Source organism: Gymnoscopelus braueri (assembly GCF_963280865.1).
Source record: "Gymnoscopelus braueri genome assembly, chromosome: 7".
NCBI lineage: Eukaryota > Metazoa > Chordata > Actinopteri > Myctophiformes > Myctophidae > Gymnoscopelus > Gymnoscopelus braueri.
This window is the reverse complement of record NC_137608.1, coordinates 36,588,069-36,615,188: the sequence shown is the minus strand read 5'-3', so window position 1 is coordinate 36,615,188 and position 27,120 is coordinate 36,588,069. Positions and strand designations below refer to the sequence as shown.

The window sequence follows — 27,120 nt, the reverse complement described above, 5'->3', positions numbered from 1 at the left end:
ACAGTGATAAAACGGTGAGCAGGACAGCGAATTAGCACAAGCGTGAGGTGCGTGCAGGCGTGTGCATGCGTGTATGTGTGTGTGTGTGTGTGGGGGGGGGGGGGTGTGTGTGTGTGTGTGTGTGTGTGTGTGTGTGTGTGTGTGTGTGTGTGTGAGTGTCGATGGGAGGTGTCAGGTTGAGCCGAGGTTGGGGGTCCAGTGGCAGAAAGGTGGTGCCAGGGTTAATTGAGAACTTGCTTGTCCATGCCAGTATGTGGGTACCCTCCTCTACTGCACCATGCACCCACTGCCCCCCCATCTATCTTGCATTTATTGCAAGATAAATTAATTATTTGTTGCCTTAATCCCTCTCTATCCCATTGCTTTCTCTCTCCCTCTCTCTCCCCCTCTCTCTCTCTTTCTCTCTCTCTCTCCATCTCCCTCTCTCTCTCTCTCTCTCTTTCTATCTCTCTGGTCTTCTGATATTTCCATGTGGCTCTGCGTTACATCATTCCACTGCGTTGCAGAGCCCAGACTAACCATGCTAGCAGTGATATACTACAGTGTCAAGTGCCTCCTCCCTGGAGGCATCAAATAAACTCACTCATTTGGCTGTCAGGGAACTATGCAACCATGATGTGAGGTCTTTGATTTATAGGCTGTTTTAGCATGCTCAATTAAACGATAGTTTATATCGTGTACCACTGTAGCAGTGTTGGTATTTATACAGTAGTTGGTTTATGGTTACATATGGGCTTGTATACATTTGAAGAGATCTATTACATTGTGTTAGAAACCCACTTATGGAAAAGATCGCCGTAATTATTTATTCAGGGACGATGCTGTAAAAAACAATGTATAAATCATACAATGGGATACAAGAGAAATTATAATAATACGGTTATCTTCTCCCACCCATAAATTCAAAAGGTCTGCTACACAGTCATTAATTCATACGCTTAACAACCCACTGAAATATGCTCACCTGCACAGATAACGTGCACAGATAACCTCCACACACTCAAAACACACACATCATCCTGATGTTCATGTAAAAGTATTTCTCGAGCAAGGACCTAAAGCACGTAATCACTTAATTCACTATAAACAATAGCTGTTTGGAAATTTCATTTGATGAGATTGTTGGAGGAACATATCGGTGGATAATTTAAGTCACATTAATGTGACAACAACCTCACATTAAGCACGGCGCGTCAATGTAGTAGGACAATACAATTAAATAGAATTTTGTCCGCTGCACGTGGGTTGTGGTGAGTGTTAATGTCGGCCCTTGTCATTGAGAGGAACTTCTCTGTACAAACAGGTTGCTTAAGAACAAGAAGAGTGCACACCAAATGACTCAGAAATAAACCATAATTACCAGCTTCACAGGCGCAGACCCACAACAAAGGCCCACCGTGAGCTATTCCTTTGTTTTCACTCTGTGGTTGTTGTTGTGATAGCACCTGCCAGCTTGTGTAGAAAGGATTTTTTTTTTTTTTAAAGCCGGGTGGAGTTTGCTCGTTTGTTTGTTTGTTTTCTTTTCACGCTCATATATTTGATTTGGAATTCATTTGTTTGAGATTTGGCGTTTACCTCCAGCCGTGGTATATGTTCTATCCTAGCTTCTTTCTCCTTTTCTAACATTTTGTAAAAATAATTCGCTCACCTCTGAGGAATGCAGAGCATGCAATAGGGGCTTGTAGATCAAAAGGTAGTTGCTTGCCCAGCCGTGTGGGTTCTTTGATATAAAGCCAGCCCAGCGGGTTGGGCTGTGTGTTTGTTAGTGTGCCTGCGTGCATACATTGTTATGTGCGCGAGAGTATGTGTGTCTGTGTGTGTGTGTGGGAAGTCGGGGTGAGGGGGTGGTGAAGAGAAATTGGTCTCTCAGCAGTCTTTCACTAAATGAGGTTAATTGAATCTGGGTAATTGCTGACCTTCCTGTCTCAGTGAAATCACAGCCATACACTGATCAATGCCTTTCATAAATTCATGCCTGAAGGTCATTGGGTTGATTACCGCCCTCGCTTGCCTTCCCTCGTGTCGCTGAACGTGTTTCAAATCAGACTCAGTCGTCGTGCAGAAATGAAGCATGGAAGCCGTTTTAACTGCTGGGAGAAAAAAAATAGTATGCAATTAAGCTTGTCGGGAGAGATTTTCTAAATTAATTAGCTTGCGGTGTTGTTAAGTAAAAGCAATGTGGACATGTGAAAATTGCCAAAGATTCCCCCCCCCCCCCATTCCTTTCCTCGTTTCTTTCCCTTCCTCGTTTCTTTGCTGTGGCAGCAAAAGCTGAGAATGCCTGGCAGTAAATGTCTCCCTTAATGCTGGCGAGAGGGTTTTCTGCACCCTCCCCTCCCTGCTATGCCGCTCTGCTATTATCCAGAGATTTATGCAGCCAATAAGTCACTGGTGTTCGGGTGTGTGGGGGAGCTAGTGGGGGCTTTTTAAAACAAATAACAGTGTAATTTGTAATTTGCCATTCCCTAAATCTGGGAATTATGCTCCCGCGTGTGGCTCTTTGGGGAGATGACCCACTCCATTGGTGGGGTTACTACTGCTAGCCTAGCACCGCCACCCTCCCTCTCTAACACTCGTCTCTCTCTGCCTCCCTCCCTCTCTCTCTCTCTCTCTCTCTCTCTCTCTCACACACACACACACACACACACACACACACACACACACACACCCATCTCTCCCTCTGTGCTCGACAAGGAAACGGGAGGATTTCACAGCTGCTGAGAGCAGGGGCCCTGACTGAGCCCCCATGACCTCCTCGTTGCATTTTTTCACCTCTCCTTTTCCCCGCTCTCTGTCACCCCCCTCCTCTCTCTCTCTCTCTCTCTCTCTCTCTCATCCCCTCTCTCTCTCTCTCTCTCTCTCTCCAGCTCAGGCTTCTTTCCTCAGGGAGCTCTTGTGTGGCTCAGAGGAAGCTGAATCATAAAGCATGGCTAATGAATAGAATAGGGAAGGAAAGCTGAGGCCTGCCGACGGGCCCCCAGAGAGGTAGAGAGGTAGGCCCATGGCCCCACCAAGCCCCAGGCTCGAATAGCAGACGGCCCCCGCGAAAAGGTCAGGGTTCCTGCGGCTCGCTCCAAGGGCTTTTTGGCTCCCAGGCAATGTGGCTTGAATTTCCCCCTTCATTTTTTTTTATGGGTAGAGCCCCCCCATTCCAGTTTCCTTTAGAAAACCTGGCCTTTGCTCCTCTTTATTCCCCTCTGTCTGCCTCTTTCTCTTCCTCTCTTCCTCTCTGTTCCCTCCCCCGTCTCATCTCTCTGTCTGTTTTTGATGGCCGCCTGAGTTCGCCTCAACAAAGAGAGTGTGAAGGATTTGTTATACGTGACCTCTTTGTGAGCCGAGACTGCAGGCAGCCTCAGCTTCCAGAACAGCGCTACAGCCCCCGCAGAAAAATGTCAACTTGGCCAGCCGGCGAAAACCCAGAAAAAAGTTCTGCAAAAACACGCAACAGCTTGCCAACGAATCAGGGCTCTTGTTTTGACATGCCTTTTTAAGAAGTGCTCTTGTAAGGCAGCCTTGTAATTGTGGATTATACTGACTGACTCATACAGACTTGGCAGGTGCAAAACGCAGTGCTAAAAGCCTAAATATCGGTTGTTGTCGGTGTAGCCGCTGTGTTTTTGGGAACATTTAAAACGGGTTATACACTCGCATAGTCAAAACGGTCTGGGCAGGAATAAATAGATATGGCATGGCTCGTCTAGGTGACGTACACTCGACCAAAGTATGGTTTACCTTTTCCTTCACAGGGAGAAAATGTTGCGTCTCGTCTGTTCTCTCGGTTAACAGCTCTGGTCATAACAGTTGTTTTAACAGTCATAGCGGGCTACCGCGTGAAAGGATCCCCTTCTCTTTTTTTTTCTTCTTTTTTTCCGCTTTCGTGACCCTGTGCCACTGTGAGTGAGCCCCCGAGCTGACTTCTGTATCCATTTGCCAAGCTTCATTTCATCCTGAGCCCCCTATGTTTTATTCTTTTTTCACCCAGGGGCCTCCGGGACCATGAATCAGGGCTGAGGTTGTGCTGTGCTGTGCTGCGGTGCTAAGGCTTGGTACTGGAGCGTTTAATGTTGTCCAAAGCTAACAAAAGAGTCTGTGTTGTTGGGCTGGCGCCCCGGTTCTGGGAGACTGAAAGAGGGCAATGAACACAACACTCTTGTCTCGCCTTTGCTTTCCTCTGCTCTCCTCATCTCATCTCACTTGCCCCCCCCTCCTGCTCTCCTCTCTTGTCTTCTCCTCTCCTTTCTTCTCTTCTCCTCTTTCTCGTCTCCCTGCTTCGTTCTTTATCTCGTACTCTGGTCTCCGCTCTGGCCTCTCGTGTCCTGTCTTCCATTTTCCTCTGTTCCCCTCTGCTCTCCGCTTCCCCTGTTCTACTCTCCTCCCCATCATACTGTTCTCTGATTTTCTCTGCACTCATCTCCTCTCGTCTCTCCATTGCTCTCATCTCCTTTCCTTTGCTCTTACTCTCATGGCGTCTTCACTGCTCGGCTCTCCTTTCCTCTGCTCACTTCTGCTCTCCTCTCCCGTCTCCTTGCCTCGCCTCTCCCCTCGTCTACTGTCAGAGGAAACCAAACACCACCTTCTCTATGCTGAGCTTTCACTTCCCTCTGCCCTCGTCGACGAACGTTTGCAGAGACCAAAGACCGAAACTAAATATGTTATTTTTTTCTCGTATTGACCTTGTTTGATACTTCTGGGTGGGGAGATTCGCTGCTGTATTTCTGAGTGCGGTTGTGGTGTTCGGTGCTCAGACGAAACGTTGGCACAAAGGAACATACAGACACGTACGCTCACACACGTACGCAGAGCCACCCACATGCACATACCCACACACCCTCCCTCGCCCACAAACACAGAACAGTGACAGCGTACAGAGTTATTGTGAGGTCTTTGGAAAGCAGAGGATGTCCTCAAAATACTGTAGATGGGAGTACGCAGGATGCCAAGGACAGCCATCTGTGTTTACACAATCGTTTGCTTTTTCATTTGCTCCGTCTCTCTTGTGCTCGTGTGCTCCCCGTCTCTGATTCGCTGCTTGTACTTTACATATGCTTGCTTTTGTGTTGTATATAAAATACAATCATGGCGGTTAAGGACACCTGGCCCCTCTTTGGGTGGAACATATGTTCAGCTCCTACCCTCTGTTACCTCTTTTTACAAGTGAGAGAGGGGAGCTAACGCAGCAGGAGTCAAATCATGGGTTTACATATAAATCCCTCCGCATATAGGCTGAGATCAAAGGCTACGGAGGAGGTTTGTTGTTAATATCACCTTCCTCAAACGCAGAAGGTTGTGTCGCCACATAAATTATCTGACGATGCCAGGTGGTCTGCATTTTACCGACTCTATTCTTAGTGTTGAAAATGTGTAGCGTCTGCTGCGCGGTAGCTGTGTATATTTGTAGTAATGTATGGAGGGTTTGATTCGGCAAGGATATGCCAGGATTTACACATGTCCACATGTGAGGCACGAGAGGAGAATAGCTTGCTGTGTTTAGTCTGGGTGACTCCACTGACAATTAATAGTCAGACACCATTTTTTCCCTCATCTGTTTGATTCAGCTACATTCTCACTACAAGAGAATAGATTTATACAGGTATATGCAGGAATATACAGTATATGATGTATTCCTGGCATTTTATTTTGTATTATTATTTGTTTATTTTGCTCTGAACAGGGATGCACAAGTAATTTGTCATCATATCGGTATCGGCTGATATCTACCTTAAAAATGCAATATCATGAAAATCAGTATCTGTGAAATATCCTGATATTTTCTTTAGCCAATATAATATTTAGGTTGAATGTGAAGCTGAAAAAGCCTTTTGTGATGTACACATTCAATCAGTGTTTTCTGGGGATGATTTCAAAAGGATCTACTGTAGAACAGTAGAACTAAAGGCCAACAAGTTGGAAGTTGGTTAAAATAAATGTTACATTACATCATGTAATAAGAATGCATTGTTTTGTTGAAGTCTGCATCTGCACCCAGAATCACAGTTATAACAGGTGCAAGGTAGACCCTAACTGGAAACTTGTGTTGGATTATCAGTATCGACCATGCAATTAATCAGTTCTCCGTTATGCACAATATTGTAATTTTGTACACCTCTAGCTCTGATCATGATGCAAAAAAAGAACACACAATGCACATCTATTGTATGTCTTTGTATGTTTATGTTTTATTTAACATTTAAATGATTGGCATTTAGGTGAAGCTGTAACCAATGGTATACCCTTAGAATTCAGGCATTTAGCAGACACTCTTATCCAGAGCGACTTACAAATGCTGTCAGAGTAAATGGCATGAACCCTAGTCAACCAACAACAGTGTAAATGGTCACATAAGTAGAGAGCAAAGAAAACAAATTAGTACTTAAAAGAAACTAGCATACCAGGCCAACATCAAACCTAGAATTTGTCTAAACGACATGCTATCCTAAATAACATTCGTGGCATTTGTGGTCAAGTAAAAACAAATCTAAATAACATATGTGAACAAGTAACCAACATATATCTGCATATTATTCTAGCATCTATCAAAATAAGCGAAAAGAAGGGATACTAGAACAGACAAGGTTCCAACAATCTGTAACAAATCCATTTTACACACTTAAGATTTAAATTAAAAACTCAGGTTTTTACTGTGTAGCAACTGCGTTCAACCCTGACAATGGTCAAACGATTGTCTCTGCATAAGTGGATGAAACCATTTACAGCCGTATGTTTGTTGCATCTGAAATGCGGCTCTCACTTTAAAAGAACAAGATGCTATTTGTGGGCTGCAGCCTATTATTCCACTCAAATACATCACAGAAACAAAATGAGATTTCCGCCCAGGGTCCCTGTAAGCCCTGTGGTATGTGTGTGCGTGCATGTGTGTGTGTGTGTGTGCGTGTGTGTGTGCATGTTTGTGTGTGCGTGTGTTCAGGGCTTTGTGTTCTGATCTTGCATGGCTGACATGCTGACTTCCCGCTCTCAGCCTCGTGTGTGAGGGCTCTCAGGTGGCACAAGACTGCCCCCTAATGTTACCTCCACAGGAAGAAGGAAGGCAGACAGAGAGACAGACTATCAGTTGAGGAAGAAGAAGAAGAAGCTGTGATCATGATAGGAGAATAAGTGTGTCATTCAAAGTGTGCTGGTGATGCTGTGCAGTTGATCTCGCATGTATTGTCTGTTGTTTTTAAAACCATCACATGTGTAGACAGTGCCATGTTTCTATTCTGTGCTATGCATTAGTTGGTAATAGTAGTGTGTGTGCTTGCTAGTTGAGTGTTGTATTCCTACCAGTTTAAGGTTCAAGGTTGTACTTTATTGTTACAGGTACAGTACATAAGGGTAACACTTATTTTTGTTTGGCTTACTTCAGACTGCAGCATAGATAACAGCAAAATAATGATAAAAGATACATGGGAGGAAAAGGCCCTATATCTTATGTTGTCACATACTGTAGGACTTTGTGCTAGTTAGCAGGTTGTGCCAGTTATGTGGCGGCAGAAATGGGTGTGTACTATTTGTAGGCACTAGCTGCCAGTTACTTACAGTAGTTCTACTGAGTGTGTGCTACTTATTAGTTCTCAGTGAGGAGTGAGACAGTGGAACATGTTGCATGTCCTACTGTCACACATACTTTATACTGCATAGTTATTACACTTCTTACAAGCTTGTGCCTTCTTTTGCTGTTGAACACAATATACTGTCTAGGATGGTGTTTTGGGGTTTGATCATTCACGTGAGTGATACTAGTAAATGGCTAAATGGTGGCCAACGACTTACTCAAGCAGGTCCACAAAACTGAATCCAACCAACAATCTGTCTTTCTTCTTGTGTTCCCCAGGTTTCCGATGTAGGATCTGAGAAGCTCTTCTCCCCCACCACACCCAAAGGTAAGTCCCCCATGCCTCTCCCTCAATTTTGAGCCAGTTTTCAAACACCCTGCCCCGCTCCCCCTCTCCTCCTCCACCTTTTTGCATTCAAGCATAGCAGGGTTTAGCGGTTTGGATCGGCAGTATCTATCCTGGATGTGAAAGGTCACAAATTAAACGCAGACCAAGGCCCATAGCCAAAGCCAATAATGTTGTTTGGTCAACCAACGTCCGAGCATGACCGTGAACCCCGGAACACCTGCCTGCCGATTGTTAAGGCGCTTTGAATAAGAGCACGAGACTGGATGGCTCCAAAATGTAAATGTGAGAGACGGCGAGGTATCAAAACTTCAAAATATGCAAATGTGAATGTAAACAGCAGTGGCTTGTGGTCAGGGCAGTGGGTCCAACCCCTCCCACACACACACACACACGCATACACACACACACACACACACACACGCCACCAACACCACCCCCTATCCGTCTGCCCTAATCCACCAAAGTCTCATTCAGATTTAAATGTCAGTGAACAGGGAAAAAAACAGGCTACATATGCGTGTTGTTTTTTCGTGCGGGCACGGAGCGGCACTCTCTGGCCGACCCCCTGCCAAAGGCTTAGCCCTCCTACATATTGGCTCATTAGAGGGAGATTTGGAGGCTCCCTGCCACATGCTCCCACAAAATGGGAACTTCCCCTCAGGCTATACAAGCTCGCTGACAGCAGGCCTGTCCTGTAATGGACGCCAGAGGAGAGAGAGAGAGAGAGAGCAAGAGAGCGAGACAGATAGACGGAGGGGTCTGTCAGCCACCCACCCAGACAACAAAAAAACAATGCAGTGTGTGGCTGTGCACTGTAAAAATCATGAGTGCTCATTTAACCCTTTAAGACCTGAAGCCGATTATACATGTCTCCTAAATCCCAACAGTTTTCTGAAAAACGTAAGTTTCTATATCGGTGGTTCTCAAACGTTTTCATGTCAAGGACCCCCAAAATCATATTTATTTGGCCGCGGACCCCCATCAAAAAAATGTGTTCCAGGGACCCCCCAGAAGCAAAGATTTGAGTTAAAACTATTCACTTTAAAAATATATATATATTCAAAGATTTGCACACATTTTCACAATTTTTCAAAAATAGCAGATCTACAAGCTCGTAGCGCGGCACTCGGTGCCGCGCTATGAGCTTGTATATCTGCTATTTTTGAATAGCCCAAAGTGTAAAATAAAGCTTTTTAGCTCAAATCAAAAAATGACGCAGTTCCAGGTCTTAATGGGTTCAATCTGAGAGTGTACAAATGTAAGGGTCCATTTGGCTACATTTGTAACACTCTCAGATTTAAATGTACACTGAGGTTCTTACTGTGTGCTCATGCATGCACACTTAGGATTATTACGGTTAAAAAGCCCCACATGCGTGTTTTTTTTTTTAATGCATTGGGGAATCCATGCGTACCACATGTGTACATTATTACAGTTGTGGGTGCATGCTTGGTTATACTGTATGTATCTCCATTCGCATACTGTGTTGTGCACATCACAGGCACCATGTACTTTAGGCTTAGTGGTGCCATCTGCACCAGTATATTCTCTAAATGCACAGACTGTTGAAAACGTATAAATCAGGAAAACAAAAAGACATGGAGAAATGTTTGGTCCTTACTTTAGATTTGATTTATAATAGAGATAGTTAAAAGGAATATATTGCTGAGACTAGTATATTTATTTGAATCTGTGAAGAACCAGTACACAGAATGGGATAAAGGGGACATGGAAGGGGGTAAGAAGCCTAGCATTAGGTATGCAGCTCTCCAACTGCCCAAAGACAAAGGCACGGCCAAGTCTCAAGGAATAATTGTATGCCGTACAAATAAGACCTTTGACATGTTGGTGTAACGCAGATTGAAGGACATAGAAACAAACTTTAATAGCAGACAAGAGGTTACTTATGAAAATGGAAAACATACTGGATCCAATCACTAACTTTATGGTACAAATCTGGAACATAGTAATAAAACAACATAAACTGGAAAGAGAAACGAGAAAGAAGTTGGACTGCATATGAGCCCAGATTTAAACCAGGACTCAAACAATGGACAAACAGGGGCATTACGGCAGTACAGTATGTACAATGGTCTAGAAAGGAGAGATGCAGAATTTTCAAAACTTCAGGGAAAAATACGACCTGGAGAGGCATGATGATTTTTATCCCCACATCTACAGGTTAGAGGTTATAACAAGAAAAAGATCAAAATTGACTTGTCCAAGTAAACAGATGAAATTGTCAGGGTACTGACTAACCACTGAGGCCCTATATACTTATTCGTACGACAAATGAGCGAAAAGATCAGATCTACAAGCAAACAGTGTGTCACAGAAACATTTTGAAAAGAATTGCCTGTTAAGACATGCCGAAAATAGAGATGCCAAGTTGAAAGTGGCTAATGCTTATGACAAATGTATACTAGGCTCTCTGTGAAGGTTTGTTGGCATGTAGACTGGAGGAACCTCAACTATATATAAAGAAAATTGGGCAAAAGAACTTAACATTACTCACGGAGAAGGGCACGATGTGTATGTAAGATACACTGCTAGCTCCTGGATATGGAAAGAATTCTGTTGGAAGAATTTAATCAAATTGTTGTCATATGTTGTGATCATTCTAAAGATTAAGGGTGTGGGGGCGTACTTTATCTATTCAGCAACCATGCTGGAGGTTATGTGGACACATGTGCAACAGACCATAATTATACATGTATTCTGGAACTGCCAGAAGATGGAAAGATATCGGGATAATGTATGGATGAGATACTAGGATATGAAATAACTAGGACTTGTAGTGTAGTGTACTTAGAAAACGGTGGTGTGGCGGTCTGGGCACCTACTGTAGGCTGACAGCGTGTCGCGAGTTCGAATCCCGATCCCGACGACCTTTGCTGCGTGTCACTCTCCATCTCTCGCGCCCCATTTCCTGTCAGTCTACTGTCCTATCAAAATAAAAGCATAAAAGGCAAAACATATATCTATAAAAAGAAAAGAAAACGTGACTCGAGAGAATATACAAAGAGTATAAATACTTAGTTAAAGTATTACTAGCAGCTAGAAAGAAAGCAGTTACAAAGTCACGGTATACTGTGAGTAGACCACCAACCCAGGAGCAATGGCTGGACATTATTGAAGATATGTGATGGAGAAACTCACTCATTCGGTGCATAATAATAAGTTTACTGTTATAAAAAGTGGGTGAAATTCTTTGTTGTACAAGCTCCATCATTTCGGTTTCAAGAAAGGTGGAAAGAGATAGAGAAAGAAAGAAACAGAAAAACTGGTCAGATATCAATATGAGCAGTGTGAAATACTGTGAGGTACATGATATATACGTACATAAGGTGCATGGTTTAAGGAAAATATCAATAAAATGAGGCAGTCAAAAAGCAGCAGATAACAACCGTGACATAGTATATGGTCATATAAGGTCATTTAGTCATATAGTATATATATACACACACAAAAAAAACATTTAGTCATCATATACAGAAAACAAAACAATCCTGCGTGGTGGCCTGTGTCGTCAACACATCAGGAATAAAGAACCCAACAGAATCACATCACCAACCATAATGGATAAATAGCAGAGGCAAGTAAGATGATTATGCTGTTACATGAGTAAGATGTGTAGCCGCTAACGATACAAATCTAAGTGGGAAAATGCACAAAATGGTTCCGGTTTTGGCTGGAGAGAGAGAGAGGGGTGTGACGTCTGGGAGGGTGAAGCGAGACCAACCTCCAAGTGGTGCAGAAGAGGACAGAACAGGCCGCGAAACTCCAAAAGAATCATATTTGAACTGGGGACCCCCCACCCTGACTAGCACTTGGAATTGTAGTTGTTGAGGCGTTACATTTTGTTTGACTCTGTTCCACGTACAGATAAATATTGTGAAAATAGCTGATCTACAAGCTATTTTTCTGCCTCTTTCTTATATTATTTGACAATTTGGCCAATGATTGACCAGTTTTTATAGTATAGTTTGTTGATTACTTTTGATGCAGTAATGGTCTTCTTTTTTTCTTTTTTTTTTAAGTATTAGAAAGGTCTTTCTAAATTGTCACTTCTGGGGAGTGGGGGACCCCCCCCAAAATCATGTGGGGACTCCCCCTGGGGGTCCCGACCCACAGGTTGAGAACCACTGGGATAGAAGATGAGATGAGGCGGGGAGGTGAGAGCGGCTTCCTGGGCGGGGGCGGTGCGCGGATGGGAGAGCAAAAGGGGGCGAGAGCGGACGAGGGGAAAGAGGAGGTGATGGGAGGTGAAGAGCAGTCTCACTCAGTGACAGATAGCAGCCCCGCAGGGCAGCGACCAGGGAGTAGGACCATTAGCACAGACTACAGCACCAAGAGGAGGAGGAGGAGGAGGAGGAGGAGGAGGGTGGCCGTCCCAGGAGGCGATAAGAGTGGGTGATGGAGGTCAGGATATGGGCGGATCTCTTTCCGTGCGACAGATTGGACAGATATGTTGCCCTGTGCCCCATTTGTTCTAGAGAGGTGACACTTGGTCCCGGATGTCCATCTAGACATATCAAGCAATTTAGCCTCCAGGATCCATTTTTTCCCATTCCTTGTCTTTCAGTGGAACCCAGTTGCATTGCTGCGATGCAGCTATATTTATAAGTCATTCTTGTCGTGATGGTGCCTAGTGATGGTTTAGTGCTGCTGGATAAGACCACAGTAAAATGCATTGTATTGATTAATGTAGCATACAGTAGATGCATGTTTTTCCTTCATTATCTTTTTTCTTTTCAGTGGAAAATAAAAACATTGTCATGATAGTCATAGCTCTGTGATAATAGACCCACCATCATTGTATATGCTGAATATATGTACATACATTATACAATATTACATTATTTACTGGCAAAAACAAACCCCTAACAAAATCCACTGACGGTGTTGCTTAACTACTAGCTTTAGTTGTCCTGTGCATGAAGAAAAACAGGCCAAACTTGCTCCAAGCAAACCATATCCACTCTGCCCGAATTCTCCCCCTCATAAAGGATAAAATAAAAAACAAAGCAGAAGAGAGACACCCTGCGGTGTCGATGACCTGTGACCGACCAGAGCCTCATGAAGCCAGTCATGTGTTTGCCTGCTCCTCGCCCTTAACAATGACTTCCAGACAGCTCTGCCGTATGACGATGCTTGGATGCGTGACTTAGAGAAAGCAACTAGACCACATCAGGCTGCTCCAAGCTCCACTAGACCGCTGGACTACTGCTGCTGCTGCTGTCAGCTGCCAGTGTGCTGCGCTTGTTATTTATCTACACAGCCCTATAGAAATGTATGGCTGACTGTGTGCTTACACATACAGTACTGCAGAGGTTTGCAGCTACGGTATATGTTAGAGGGAGGGAGAGAGAGACTCTTTTTTTTTTCACTTATGTTTTATTGAAATAGGATTTCAAGAAACAAACAATAACATTCAACAGGACAAGACCAGGCAAAAGGGCTGCATTCTAAAATTGATAGTTATTACTGTAGTACAATGGGTTTTTTTTTTCATACATTGTCCATGGGCTGAAGGAAGAAAGCCCACTTTTCCCAATTTTTGTGAAACTTGTCCTCTTGTAGTCTGAGTATGAATGTTTTTCCATGGTGTTTATACAGTAGACTCTGTTAGCTATGTCTCTATCTGTTTTTTCTTTTCCTTTTTTTATAATTTTGTTTTACTGCTACTTACTAATCAACGTGAAAACATTTTTATTCCACCCCCCACGTTTTTTTATTCAAATTGATTATCGATTAGTTTGTGTAATCGATTAAACTGGTTAGTTTGATTAACTGTTGCACCCCTAATTTGTCTGTCCTGTCCATTCATCCATCTGTCTGTCTATCCATCTGTCGGTCTTTGTCACTTTATCAATCTTTTACACCCATACACGCACACACACACACACACACACACACACACACACACACACACACACACACACACACACACACACACACACGCAGACACACACACACACAGACACACACACATGCAGACACACGTTCCCAGCTGGAGAGGGCCTTTGTCACTTTGGTTGGCTCAGACTGTGTTAATGTGAGTGCTATGTGCTCACAGGTCCCTTCTGAGGATTAGGACCTGAGAATTACTCCATATACAATCCCATCAGAGAGTTGTATGGATCAACTGCACCCTGCCTGGTTGATTAGCGTATGAGGTTGTGTGTGCAATGTCTGTCACTCTGTGTGCGTGCGTGCTTGCGTGCGTGTGTGTGTTAAAAGGCACCTGTGATAAGAAGCATAAAAGCTTATCTATGGGGATTAGGAAGATCTTGCAAAGTGATTTGGTCATGATGAGGAGGAAGAATTATTCCTCGCCTTTCTCCTCGCCAGTGTTATTGTTTTTGAGATGTAATAGGTTGTTGCACAGTGTCTGTTAACCGCCTAGACCGTGTGTGTGTGTGCGCACGTGCGTGCGTGGGTGTGTGTGTGTGTGTATGGAGTGCAGAGAAGCCCGTAGGCTGTTTTCCTCCGGTTTACTATGCAGCGTATGGGGCCCATTACCAGTCTGGCTTGAGCTCCCCAGGGACCGATGGAAAGCCCACTTCTCTCTGATCACCAGGCCTGTCGAGCTGTTGTCTAGGAGACACACACACACATACAGCCAGACATATACAGTACCCAAACAAACACACACACATGCATACAGATAGATGCACAAAATACAACCGCACACACCGACACACAGCTGTTGACTATAGGAGCCACTATTGACTGTATTCACTCAGCAGCCATTTTGCTCTTACGTCATACTTGATGTACGGTATGACGTAAGAGCAAAAATGTCTGCCGTATGATTACGGTGTATTTAGGGATGGGACAATATGAAAATTACATGTCACGATTATTGTGGCAAAAAATTATTGCGATTAACGATATCGCGATTATCAAAATATACTTAAAACTTAAAATGTCACTTTTGTTGAACACCCAGGGTCCCTATTCTGGGGGGAACGTTCGCCAAAAATAGCCGATCTACAAGCTCACAACGCGTTGCAACGATTTGTGTAGAGTGAAATAAGAGCGTACCAAATGCGCTCTTTACAGGTCTGTTTTATCAAGTACAGTAAGTATAGAGGGTTTAACACATTGATTGCCTAGATCGAGTCAACTCGTTTTTAGAATCCATCGCTTGATTGCCTAGATCGAGTTAACTCGTTTTTACATTTTTGGGGGAAAATTCCACAAGGGGCGACCTAACACAGCTTTGGAATGATCGATCGTCTCTCAGAGAAGAACAATGTGGATGTGACGTCATTCCAAAAAACGTCACTTCCATCCGCCCCAATGATGGGATTTTCAGAAAAACGGCTGTAACTCAGTTTCTTTTTTTTCCATTGAAAACCACCCGTTTTCAGCGGACCAAAGCTCCAAAATGGCGGATCACGGTTGGAAACTTGTTGTTCCCATGGATACACAGATCCTTCCGTCTACTCACAGGAAACTTTTTCCGTGTGTTTTTTTTACACAATGTCGGTTCCACGGCGTTTCAAATATCATCGGATTGAGGTAATTATACGCCGGCACGGGGATAGAAAACTATGTTTAATATCTTGGCAGTCAATGTGTTAAGTGGTACTGAATGTTCAGCTAAACAAAAGTTAATAAACCTAGTGTATGACGGAGGACAATTTCACGATAAATGAAAATCTCCACGATACGATTATTGTGAGTGTTTTTTTATCACGATAAACGAACATAACGATTATCGTCCCATCCCAAGGTGTATTCTCCAAGAATTAGCTTTTTGCTTTTCTTTTAAGCGGCGGTACTGTCAGAGCTCCTATGTTTTTAGTAAACAGTTATGAGTGGAGACAGTCGCAGGGTTTCGCACACAGCCCTCCACTCTGTCACGTTAATGAAATGGTTCGGTGGCTTAATAGAGGAGAAGACAGACCTTACATTGTAATCAACCCAAGGCTAGAATGCTGTAATTACCCACACAGAACACGGGCTCGGGGGCAAAAATCCAGACACCCTAGCTATCTTCCGTTCCTCACATTTACCTGTCTTTCTTCTTGGTTTTACTAGCCTCTCGACAACCTGTTATAACTGCGGTCTAATAGCACGTAATGCAGGCACGCGCCATGCAATTCTCCCTGGATGTTGTTGCCTAAGAGAGCTTGCAGATGCCAGCTTCTGGGTGTCAAATGATGTGTGTTTCTCCTTTCCTGGAAATGATTGATTTCCTGTAGGACGATGTGTGTTTGAGTAAGAACACAAAGATCACCCGTGACCTTTTCAGGGCTGCTGCCTTTTATTGGTTCTTTGAAGACGATGTTTAAGTCCTCCTGAGCATGTATGTGTGGGCACCACGCCACAGAGGCAAGATAAACATTTTGGGTAGGCGGGTTATCAGACTCTGGATGCTTCACTTATGGAAAAGGTGGCGAGTTATCGCCTGATTCGCATAGTGAAATGAAGAACTATTAAGGCATGCAATTTCTCTGCCCTACAAAGGCAAGCATCAGTTGTTTATCTTGAAGGTCATAAATGGGGTTCCAATCTCATAACGATAAAAAAAAAAAACACCATAAATGATCCTGTATAACCCAATACTTTTGGTTGGACAGGAGATAAACTTTTATGTCGTCTAGACGTCTACCATAGCTTCATAAAAGGAACACTGTGCTTTGGTTTTGGGATTTGTATAGTCTACTGCTTATCTTATCTTTAGTGTGTTTGCACTGTTTCTCTGTACTTTATGGAAGGTCCTGTTCTAATAGCATACAGGGTAATACCCTGTAAACTGTACAAATTGACACATACCCTGAGGGTATGTGTCAATTTGTACTGTTTCACTTCGTAAGCTGTTATATACAGTACATCAGAGGAGAATTCTGGAACATTCTAGAATATAGAGTGGCTATGTTGAATCCTATATGTACTCTATATTTGATGGTGATGTGTTTTAGGTTTCACACCATCATATTGTATGTTCTATTGTTCTTGTCAAATGTTTGGCAGCATATACTGTTCTATGGTGTATGCTGTATGCATGTCTCTGCGCTAATATCATGTAGAGGAAGATGAAACTGATATTTGCTTAGGGAAAGTTTGGTTCTATTTTTCGTTTCTAACCACATACACACACACACGTATGTCTGTGCGCAAATAAAGCAACTCTGAGTCTGTGAGTCCAGTTTGGGTGGCTGGTGGCCCGGAAATAATTCTACCTACTGCAAAGCATGGACCTTGCCTGTTTAGTTTGCGGTCCATCAGTCTCGGCCAACCTGGGCCCATCTTAGGATAGTGGGAGAAAAGATTGCTGGAGAAAAAAAAGGAAACCTATTTCTGAAGTGGATTTGTGCCCTTGTAATCCTGATTAATTTTGACCCGTCGTGCTCATTTTAAACAGCGCATTACAGTAAGCGTGAACACAGCAAGCCGCGGGGCGAAACCGGGAGCTTAGCGGCTTTGCAGAGGCTTAGCTGCAGATGGCATTTTAAGCCGGACTTAATAAATTGTTTCCATTAAACTTACCGGCCCACACATACTGGATTAGGCCTGGCGGAACAAAGGAAGGAAGGATAGAGCGAGCAGACAGAGAGAGAGGAAAAGAGAGCAAACACACACAAACGCTACCGCCACCATGCACGGCTGCCTCCATGCTAAACGCTAACTTAGTGGATATTTGTAGGGTGAAGGTAGGGTTAGCCTACCCGTCATATTTTGTGAGATAGAGGGCCTTTAGACACGGGTATGGAAAAAAATAATTGCTGGCTTCAGCCACCTCCCGCTCGTCAGGGACGTTGGAACAATTTGCTTAATTGATGCTGAAAGAATCCAGCAAGCAAGCAAACAAACAAAAAAATTGCATAAGCCATTTAGCTTGGCAGTGGATTTAGAGGGCTTTATCCTCCCTAACTGTTTATATTTAAACACAGTACAGTACCATACAAATACTCTGGAACCATAAGGATTTAGCATTTAGATCTGCCCAGGACTCATCATCGCTGTCTCCACTGGAGCCTGTTTTTATTTGCACACAAATCCAATCTGTGCTATTGACAAAAATCGATTCCTCACAGTGCTGCAAAACGGCAAAAGAAAATGCTTGATCCTTCCCTCCCTACCGCCTGTCTTTTCCATGCAAACACCTTACCTATATACACACATAAACATGCATGCAGTGAGCTCATGCCTCGATCCCTTAGGTCTCATTATGTGTTACACGGTCCACGGTCCCCCTGTGCCGAATCGCTAATCAAGCACCCTGTCTACAGGTCTGGCTTCTCAATAGGTGTTGAGTGGCCTTTGTTCCTCATGCTGCTGTTTGCTGCATGTCAATAAAAAGAACTATGGCCTAAAGGGGCCAGAGAGGTGGAGGCCAAGAGGAGGGAAGAGGAGGAGAAAGACACTTCCATCCCTCCTCTGGCCCCTTTAGTTGTGCTAGCCATGGTACGGGACTAAGCTCTTCACTGCGTGGTAACAGTACTAATGCTACACACAGTCCTACCTCCACTTGGGGTCGTTAAGTCTGTTGACGATTAATTGTCACACAAATAATTGCGATTAACGATTTAATGTTTGGCAATGTGTGTTTGGCATTGAACATTGGAACATATGAATGCAACTTTAAAAAAAAACTTTGGTTTTTAGGCTTAATAATCACAAATTGCAAAGGGCATATATGACAATAACTTAAATATACAAAGACATTTTTGACATATTTAATAATTTTATACATATAAAAATAGAAGTAGCTGATCTACAAGCTTAGATCTGCTATTTCTGCTTTTTTGATATTTGAAAATGTGTGAGCATTTTTCAACATGGAAACGATTATGACGATTATGCAAAAATGATTGCGATTATCTCAAATGATTGCGATTAGGCGATTATGTAATAATTGTGAAGGGCCTACCTCCACTCTGAAGGGGCAGAGGAGAGACGGAAAGAAGAAGGATGGAATGATAGAGGGGGGTGGATGGAGAGAGGTGTGAGGTCAGGGTGCAGGGTGCACGGGAGGATCGGGTGTAGCTAGGTCAGGGCTATACGATGGAGTAGATGAGAGCATGTTTCGTATTCATGGGGCAGCGCTATACTCTGACCAGGTCACGGTGATGTATCGCTAACCTCAGCGGCCGACCGGGGGCCACGCTCTGTTTGTGGCCTCCCTGCCCCATTAAATAATGAATTGAGGCTGACCTTTCTGACCAGCTAATCTGCTTTTCGCTGTCGACTCCAGACGAAGTAGGGGTAGGTGGATAGAGATTGTGGCTGCCTGGCGCGAGGTGGGGGGTGGGGGTGGGGGGGGTGGCTGTCTGACTGCCTAGGTAGATAGAATGTGGCTGGCTGTCCAGATGACTATGGGATAAATGAGTGGGAGGGACTTCCGTGGTAAGAGGGAAAAGTGTGTGACTATACTTGACTGGCAGGTTGGCTGGCTGCCTGGGCTGGATGGCTTGCTGGCAGGCAAGAGGGTGGACATGACGGGTTGGGGGGGGGAGAAAAAAAGCGCAGCAGGCTCGCATCCAAGAGCTTTGTTTCACGCACCCAGATTAAAGCTCCCTGAATTAAAAGCAGCCATCACCGCTGTGGAATCTAAGCCTGGTGAAGCTCAGCTACCTAGCTCTTTGGTTTGTTTGACAAAGCACAGCAGCCGGCTGGCTGGCTGGAAATGCTTTCTTTATCACCTAGGGGACTGACAGCCCTGGTATTGACAGAGCACTTATGACCTAGCTTCATAGGTGTTAGTCATTTGGCACCCAAACACACGTATATGACAGGGAGACTTAAGAGTACATGATACAGAGAGCTGAGAAGGAAAAGGGTAATAATAGTTATGGATGCAAATCCTGTTGGCTTTCCCCAATGCCACCTCAACCTGTTACTGAGCCCAGAACCAAAGCTCATTTCTTCCCCTGATTCAATTTAAATATTAAACAGGTGCAAATCCTTGAAGACAGAAATGCTTTATGTGTTTCTTTGGAGCGTAGGTAAGAGGTACAGTACATGTTCAGAGAAAGAAAATACATCTAAGAGTTAAAGCGAACAATAGGGGGCATGTTTCTTTATTAATCCTCGGGTTATTATTGTTCACAGTCACAGGAACGCTCATGAGCTAGGTGATTTGTTTTTTTTTTAGAAAGCGGGCCAATATTAATGCCCCTTTTATTGATAGCACTAATGCTGTTTGTGCAGCCATCCCTGTCGGAGAGATGAAAATAAATAGGCTGGAGCGCGGCGGAGATAAGACACGCGTTTAATTATTAATTGAGCCATTACTGACAGAGATTGCCTTTTTTGATTTAAGGCAGGAAGCTGGCTTCAGGGGAGAGAAAAAGCAATTACAGAATTCCCTGCTTGCACCTCAGCTGCCCCTCCTTTTCACCATCAAAAAAAAAAAACATACACACGAACCCCTGTTAAACTGCAGTATTCCATAAATTATTTTAATTCTCCTTCAATATTTATAGCGTTTTAAATTGCGATTACGTCGTCATGTACTATTTATGGGCTGAGGCAGTCGTGCAAAGGGTACACGGAGGGGCGGTGGAAGGGGTGGGGGCACATTACCCACAATCCCTCCTTGGTTGCCTGTCTGCTCCATGAATGGCCCAACTGGAGGGATTTGTTTTGGTATGTGTTTCAGTTCAGGAAGTGATGTGAAAGCTACACCCGTGCTGCTGACAAGTCACCTGTTTTTCAAAGGCTTATTTTGAGACAGAAAATGTAATTGATTCAGTCAATTCCAGCGTTCTTAGCCGGGCCAATTAGCTGGCTTGTAATGTCATTGCTGATATGTCACGCTATGCCCGGGTGCACTCTGCAGCCCCTTTAGACCAAACTATTAGCTCCATTAGGGGAGAAATGCTTTTTTTCTGTGACAAGCCCCCGCTGTACATAAAATATTAACTTGGCAGCAAGAGTAGCAGGCCAATGTTGGTCTCTGCTATGACCTCAGATCAGACACTCTAGTTCGCTAGTCAATGTATTCCCTGCTGTCCCCTGCCTATAATGCAATGGATGTCAGGGAACCTGACACCTGTCTGTTATGCTTATCGCTGCCTGTCATCTTGTCATCGATGTCAGTGGGTCTGTGGGTGGTGATGGACTATTGTGACAGACCAATGTCACTGAAGGCTGTGTGATTAGGGCCTTTTGTGTGGCTTGCTGTTCATTGACTGAATATGGATCGAGCTTCAGGCCCCGGAGTAGGGAGAGCAATTACAAGATCACTAAAGGACGGGAGACCGAGGGTTAGAAGAAGGTGTCGGGGGCCTGACTGGAGCTTTTTAACTGCCTCTCTTTAAACCGTACCATTAAATGATTTCTGTTTACAATACTATTACATCTAAACTAGCCGTGGTTTGAATCTCAACAGAGCATCTGTCTCTGCCCTCACTGTCTTTCATTCTGCTCACTTAACTATGAACTCAAATACAGACAGTACAAATGTAAAAGGGAGTCAACTGCCCACTTTAAAAAAAAGAAAAAAGCTCCATACACAGAAGTCTTTTCCTCCAGCCAGCAGATGTATCAGGGACCACCTGAGACCCCTGCAGCTCTGTTTCTCAGGTCGGGGGTTAAACGATAAACTCCCGGCTCACTGCCATCTCTGCCCTTTCCAAGCGTGTGATTCCTATCACCTTTGCACCTCGTGCGTGCGCACATGTGCGCTCGTCTGTGTGTGTGTGTGTGGCAACACTTTGCCACTGGCAGCGCTGAGCAACAAATCAGAAAAATGAAATAAGAAAACAAAACCAGGCGCATCTGTTTGCCATGACTGTGACCTGAGGCGACATGTGCACTTCACTTCCTTATACCACGGCTGACAGTTCTATTTGTGCGCCTGAGCGCACGGCGGGCAAATAGCGCACGCCTGATGAGGAAATGGGGAAGTGAGCCGCGTGCCCTCGGATCGGCTTGCTATCATCGAGGCAAGAGGGTGAGGTATTGTTTAATATGTAGTGTGAGTTGGCTCAGCGTGCAAGGTTTTCAAGAGATGAAAAGGGAGTGGTTCTGACTGTATCATAGGTGATAGTCAGATCTCTCTGTCTTCCTCTGTTTACTGTATTACATCATCCTAAAACAAAACTACTATTATATGATCTTTCTAGGACCATGCCTTTGGTGTACACTATGGTTGTACATGTACAGTAAGAGCATAGAATGTTAAATATGTTGGATTAACCTCAGTGGCCAAACTAAGCAATGGAAGAGACTGTATAGACTCGGAGAAATCCCTAGAGCAGGACCATAACCCCATTAGCTGTAGCTTTCTCTCTGTGCAGTTCACTAAGATGTAGCTTGCCCTCCTGAGTCACATATGTTCCTTTAGCTGATCTATGGTGAAATCGCACCTGTGCCTCCTTTCAGCTTTTACTGGATTACTGGTGCTTCAATAAAACGCTGTTACATCTATCCATGTTTTGTCATTGCTGCTCCTATCCCTAGAACAGTGGTTTTTAAACCTTTTTTGTGCCCAAGGCACACCAAAGGGCAAGTCAACATCCCAAGGCACATCTGTATTACTCTGTAAATCTTTATTTGTGTACATGTTAAAATGTGTGCTTCTGTATTGGGAAATGAGTGTGCATGAATTACTGATATATAGTGATTTTTTTTTATATAGTTGTATCATATGTATTGCAATATTATTGTGTCCTAAGGCACACCTGTACTTACCTGACGGCACACCTGTCCTAGAACAGGGTTTCTCAAACCTTTTCACTCAAGACCCAAATGTTCTTAAATGTTTATTTTTTAAGTGGTCAGTTGAGAAGGGATGATATGATGCCAACACTAGCTTGAGATCCTTTTGCCTCAGCCACTCGTCTCATCCTTGTATAATCTCATTCCTCCTTCATTTCCTCCGCTGCCTCCTCCAGCTTCAAGGCAGAAGACATTTGTATTGTTTCATGATTGGGTGTCTTATCTCTGCTGTCAGGCCTTAAACATAAAGTATGTTGCCTGTGATCGCTCACAGGTTGCTTTTCTATCCTTTATTCCAAGCTAGCTACAGTCATTTTGTCAGCGAGGGCGAGCAGGTTCTGCATATTTCTTCTTCTTTTTTTTTCTCGATCCCACATTTGCGCATTTGTTTGAAGAAGATCCCAGATCTCTGCTCTAAGCTCATCTGTGGAGCGCTTTCTTGCTTTTCCCGAGCCAATGTTGTCTGCAGATGAGGCTGTAATGTTCATCGACAAAGCCAGATGGTGGGCGATTGCGGCCAAAACACGCCGCTTGGATAGCACACAATCTCTGGCAAAGGAATGGGGTGGGGGGGGGGGGGGTATGGCGTCGTCAGCCTTAGATGTATATTACAAACACGCATGTAATGGATTTGACTGGTTTTGGGAAGCGGTTCACACATGGGGGATTTTTACACAGATGAGAAAGCCAGGCTGGTCGGCGAGAAGACGGGATGGTGTGTGTAGTGCCTCCGAATCTACATGCCGCGCAAGAATTTCCTCTGCGTACCAATGAGTAGAGCATATTAAGGCCTTGATATACGTTGTCGTGTGAAGTGTCGTGCACCAGCAGATCTTATAGATCTCGTAGATCTTGTAGATCTGACATTTTCAGTGCACACCACCAGCGCATAACTAGGTATAAATCCAGCTTTAGAGATAAAATGGGGGGGGGGGGCATTGTTGCTTGGAAGCAAAATCCTGAATCCAACAGAAATATCCCCCTGCCCTGTCAAGTTTTTCTTTACAGGAGCTGGGTGGTCCACTGTACAGTACAACGCAAACCCCTCCTGAAGGTGTAGCACATTGGCATCCATGTTTCTGTCAGTGCCCTCTTAAAGCCACTCTGTCTAGCAGCACCACAGGCTTGGATTAGTACAGTAGGTCTCTCTCATACACACGCACTCGGAGAGAGTGGGAGTCGTCGGGGGGTTCCGGAGGTTTGAGATTAGACCCCGGCTATTAGCCTTGAACTCGACACATGGTGAAAAGCAGTAACCCGACGCGCACCACTGAGAAAGCGCTTGTGTTCGGTCCCGTATATCACCCAGGGGGGGGGTGGGGGCGGAGTGTCATTAATCGACCCCGGGTGTTTTGTTAAGAGACAAGCGGTAATTCGTTATGACGGCAGGGTCCTGTCTTTTGGGTTTGCTTTGGTTGGGGGGAGGGAGGGAGCGAGGGAGTGGAAAAAAAAGAGAGAGCATGCACAGTGTGGTCTCCTCTGCTAATCAAGCGGTCATCTGTTGGGCTGTTGTTTTTGGCTACCGGCGTATTCCCTGCGCTGGGACTTGCTGCGGGCCCCCCTAATGGCTTCTCAGTGTAATGCCCCATTCAGCAGGGCCAAGGGGCTCACTGCAGCCTCCCTGGCTGTTGGTTTTAGCACTGCTGTGGAGAGGGGCGAGCAGCAGGACTGGGAACTCACTGGTGTTTACTTTGGGAAGCACAGAGAGAGAGAGGGAGAAGGAGGGAGAGAAGGATAGAGGTCCAGTGCTGTGTGACCCATGGAGAAGTGTCTGTGTATTTGTGTGTGTGTGTGTGTGTGTGTGTGTGTGAGTGCACGTGAGTGAGCACATGCAACTCTGTGTCTGCCTGTATTTGCACACAGATTACTATTCCTAGTAGCCGTATTGACCAATTACATCCAAACCAGGCTTTTCCTGTATTTTCCAGAAACAGATCAATATGTTATATATATTTTCTTAGAATCACTACAGATACCGCTATTGACTTGCTGGCTGTGAAGTGCATGGGAGTGCTCAAGAGCCTGAGGCACCTTATCTGCTGTAACACAGTGTATTAGCCTGCCTGCCTAGTGTAGCATCAGGCTAATCCTGGTAGCAGGTGTCACCAGAGCAGATGTAGTAGGGGCCGTGGTCGTCAAGAGAGGATGAGCCATCTGCGTCTCGCCACTTTGCAGCGCTTAAAAGACATTCTGGAGTGTGACTCTCACTTGCACTGCTCTGCCACGGACAATAATCCTGCTATTACACAGGGAGGATGTGCTAGCAGAATTGACAGGTGTGTGTGTGTGTGTGTGTGTGTGTGTGTGTGTGTGTGTGTGTAATGTGAATGGGTGGGCACTTGTTGTGGTGTTGTTGTTGTTTTCTTCTCTCTGCAGATTATTAAAACAGATGCTTTCAGTTTTTTCTTTTCATGAATTCTACACGGGCAATCTCAGCTCTCGACCTTGGATTTCCTCGCTTTTGTTGTTGTCAGATTGATATATAACAGAGACGTTCGCTAGGTTTGATTTTCATTCTTCTCACTGTTTCACTTTCTTTCGTCGTGAGGAAGCTGAAATACGGAGTCTGTCCGAAAACAACTAACTTGTAACGACACTTTCAAGGACCAAGGCGTTTTTCAGAGCATAGTTTTGTTTGTTCTTGTGAATGATTTGGCTGGCTTCAGAGTCCAATTTCTTGTCTCCTATTTTTCACTGTACCCTCCTCCCTACACCCATACACACACACACACACACACACACACACCCTTCTCCAACTGTCACAACTGCCTTTACACTCCAAACAAATCAATTCTTCGCTGCACTTAGAGTGCCAGAGTGAAATGCAGCCAGAAGCTCACAGGCTCTTGTAAATGTTCCCCGTCCACTCGGGTGCTCAGTGGATTGGTCCCTTAGTCAAGCACTGTCAGCTGTGTGTGTGTGTGTGTGTGTGTGTGTGTGTGTGTGTGTGTGTGTGTGTGTGACACACTAGGGGCTGGAGAAGATGAGAGCAGACATGGCTGAGCTTGGAGGCAGCGGGTCAGGATCTGGGCCTTGTCTCCATTAGTTCTCCTGACACAACTCCGTGGCCTCTGCTCCCTTTCTCTCGTCTTCTCCGCCTTATTAACTTCCTTCTCTCTGCACCGCTCCCTACATCCATCTATCTATCTTTCCATCTTGCTCTCTACCTCTCCTCCTCTCACTGTCTCTTTACCTCTCCCTCCCTTTCTTTCATCCCCTCACCCTCCACTCCACCCCCTCAAATCAAGAGTGATGGATAGGGTACAAGGAAAGCACAAGGGAAGTTTGCTAGTCTGATACACTCCAGAGCCATTCTCGTGCGTTCCTCTGCACCGGTGTTGTTGGAAAGGGGGACATCGTGGGGGGATTCCAGATAGACAGGGCTGTTGAGGAGGCTTTTGTGTGTTTGTCTTGCTAAGCCCTGCATGAGAGCTATTCCAAACATCTGCACCTCGGGCCACTAAGTATGTCATCAGCCCCGACACCTAATTCATTGCAGGAAAGAAAGAAAGACAGAAATGAAGAAGAAAAAAAAAACACCACGACTCTGCAGCCCAGACTGTCCCATGAGTCATTTTGAATTTCCTTTCCTTTCCAGATATCTATCACTCGCTCAGACAGGCAGCAGAAATGCGTGTTTTGAAAATAGAAGAATTGGGATATGTAGTGGAGGGTCTTTTATGTTTTCTTATCTTATCATTTTGTTTTTAATACTACCACAGAAATGCCCAAGGCGAATTTTCCAATGTGGAGATGACGGTAACTTTTCTATTGATCGCATTCTATTTCGTTTAACTTTATTACAGTAATGTGTCGCGGGCTGACGAAAGGTAGCTTCGTTTCTTGAGCACAAGCCCATTTGTTGAGGAAAAACGGTCACCCCTATAAAACCCGGTCATCAACAGCTGCTGGGCCTCCATCTGCAAGCCTAATTACCCAGCAGTATCCCACTCCGGGAGCTGCTTAGCAGATCCAGTCTGGTTTAAAAAGCCATGATCCCCCTATAGAGCCAGGCATTGATTACATCAGTGTGTCTATCTATACCAGGACAGCTTGTTTCCTCAGGGGGTGGGGTCATACACAGACATATGAGAAACCTAAGCTTGGGCACTTTAAAACACACTCACGCGCTATCTTTAGACAAATGGCCTCGCTATTGTACCCTATACCTCCCTTGCCCCGGCACCTCCGCCAAAACATGCTTTATACTATAGGCAGTACCATTCCAAACTAACTGTACTGTTAAATCCCATAAAGTTCTGTTGTGGTTTTTAATGCCAGTTTCTTCTGGTAGCCAGGGCACCGGTTAATTTCCTTTTTTATGTATTAATATTTTATGGACACTATGCTACTGACAGTACACGAACAGCATTCATGTCTTGGAAGACATGATAGAACGTTAACACGGTGTACTGACTGGAGAAGTCCTGCCTCTTAAATGTAATGTTATTGTAACTTGTTTAGCGGGTTCATCCTCTGTTTGAATAATTCACTTGTATGCATTGAAGTACCTGGCCCGTGTGGACTTCCTCTGTAT

General features: G+C 44.5%; 1 protein-coding gene across 10 annotated transcripts in view; it reads left to right on the top strand.

The window, feature by feature from the left end:
- fbrsl1 (fibrosin-like 1) overlaps nt 1-27,120 on the top strand; it is a 380,812-nt gene that overhangs the window by 314,190 nt on the left and 39,502 nt on the right. For 9 of the 10 annotated variants that reach the window (XM_080433944.1, XM_080433942.1, XM_080433947.1 and 6 more), the window contains one exon: nt 7,832-7,880. In XM_080433944.1, coding sequence (XP_080290070.1) covers nt 7,832-7,880 — 49 coding nt within the window. Of the gene's footprint in view, nt 1-5,134; nt 5,248-7,831; nt 7,881-27,120 lie in introns of those variants that run through there. The other variant, XM_080433940.1, reaches the window with a different exon arrangement.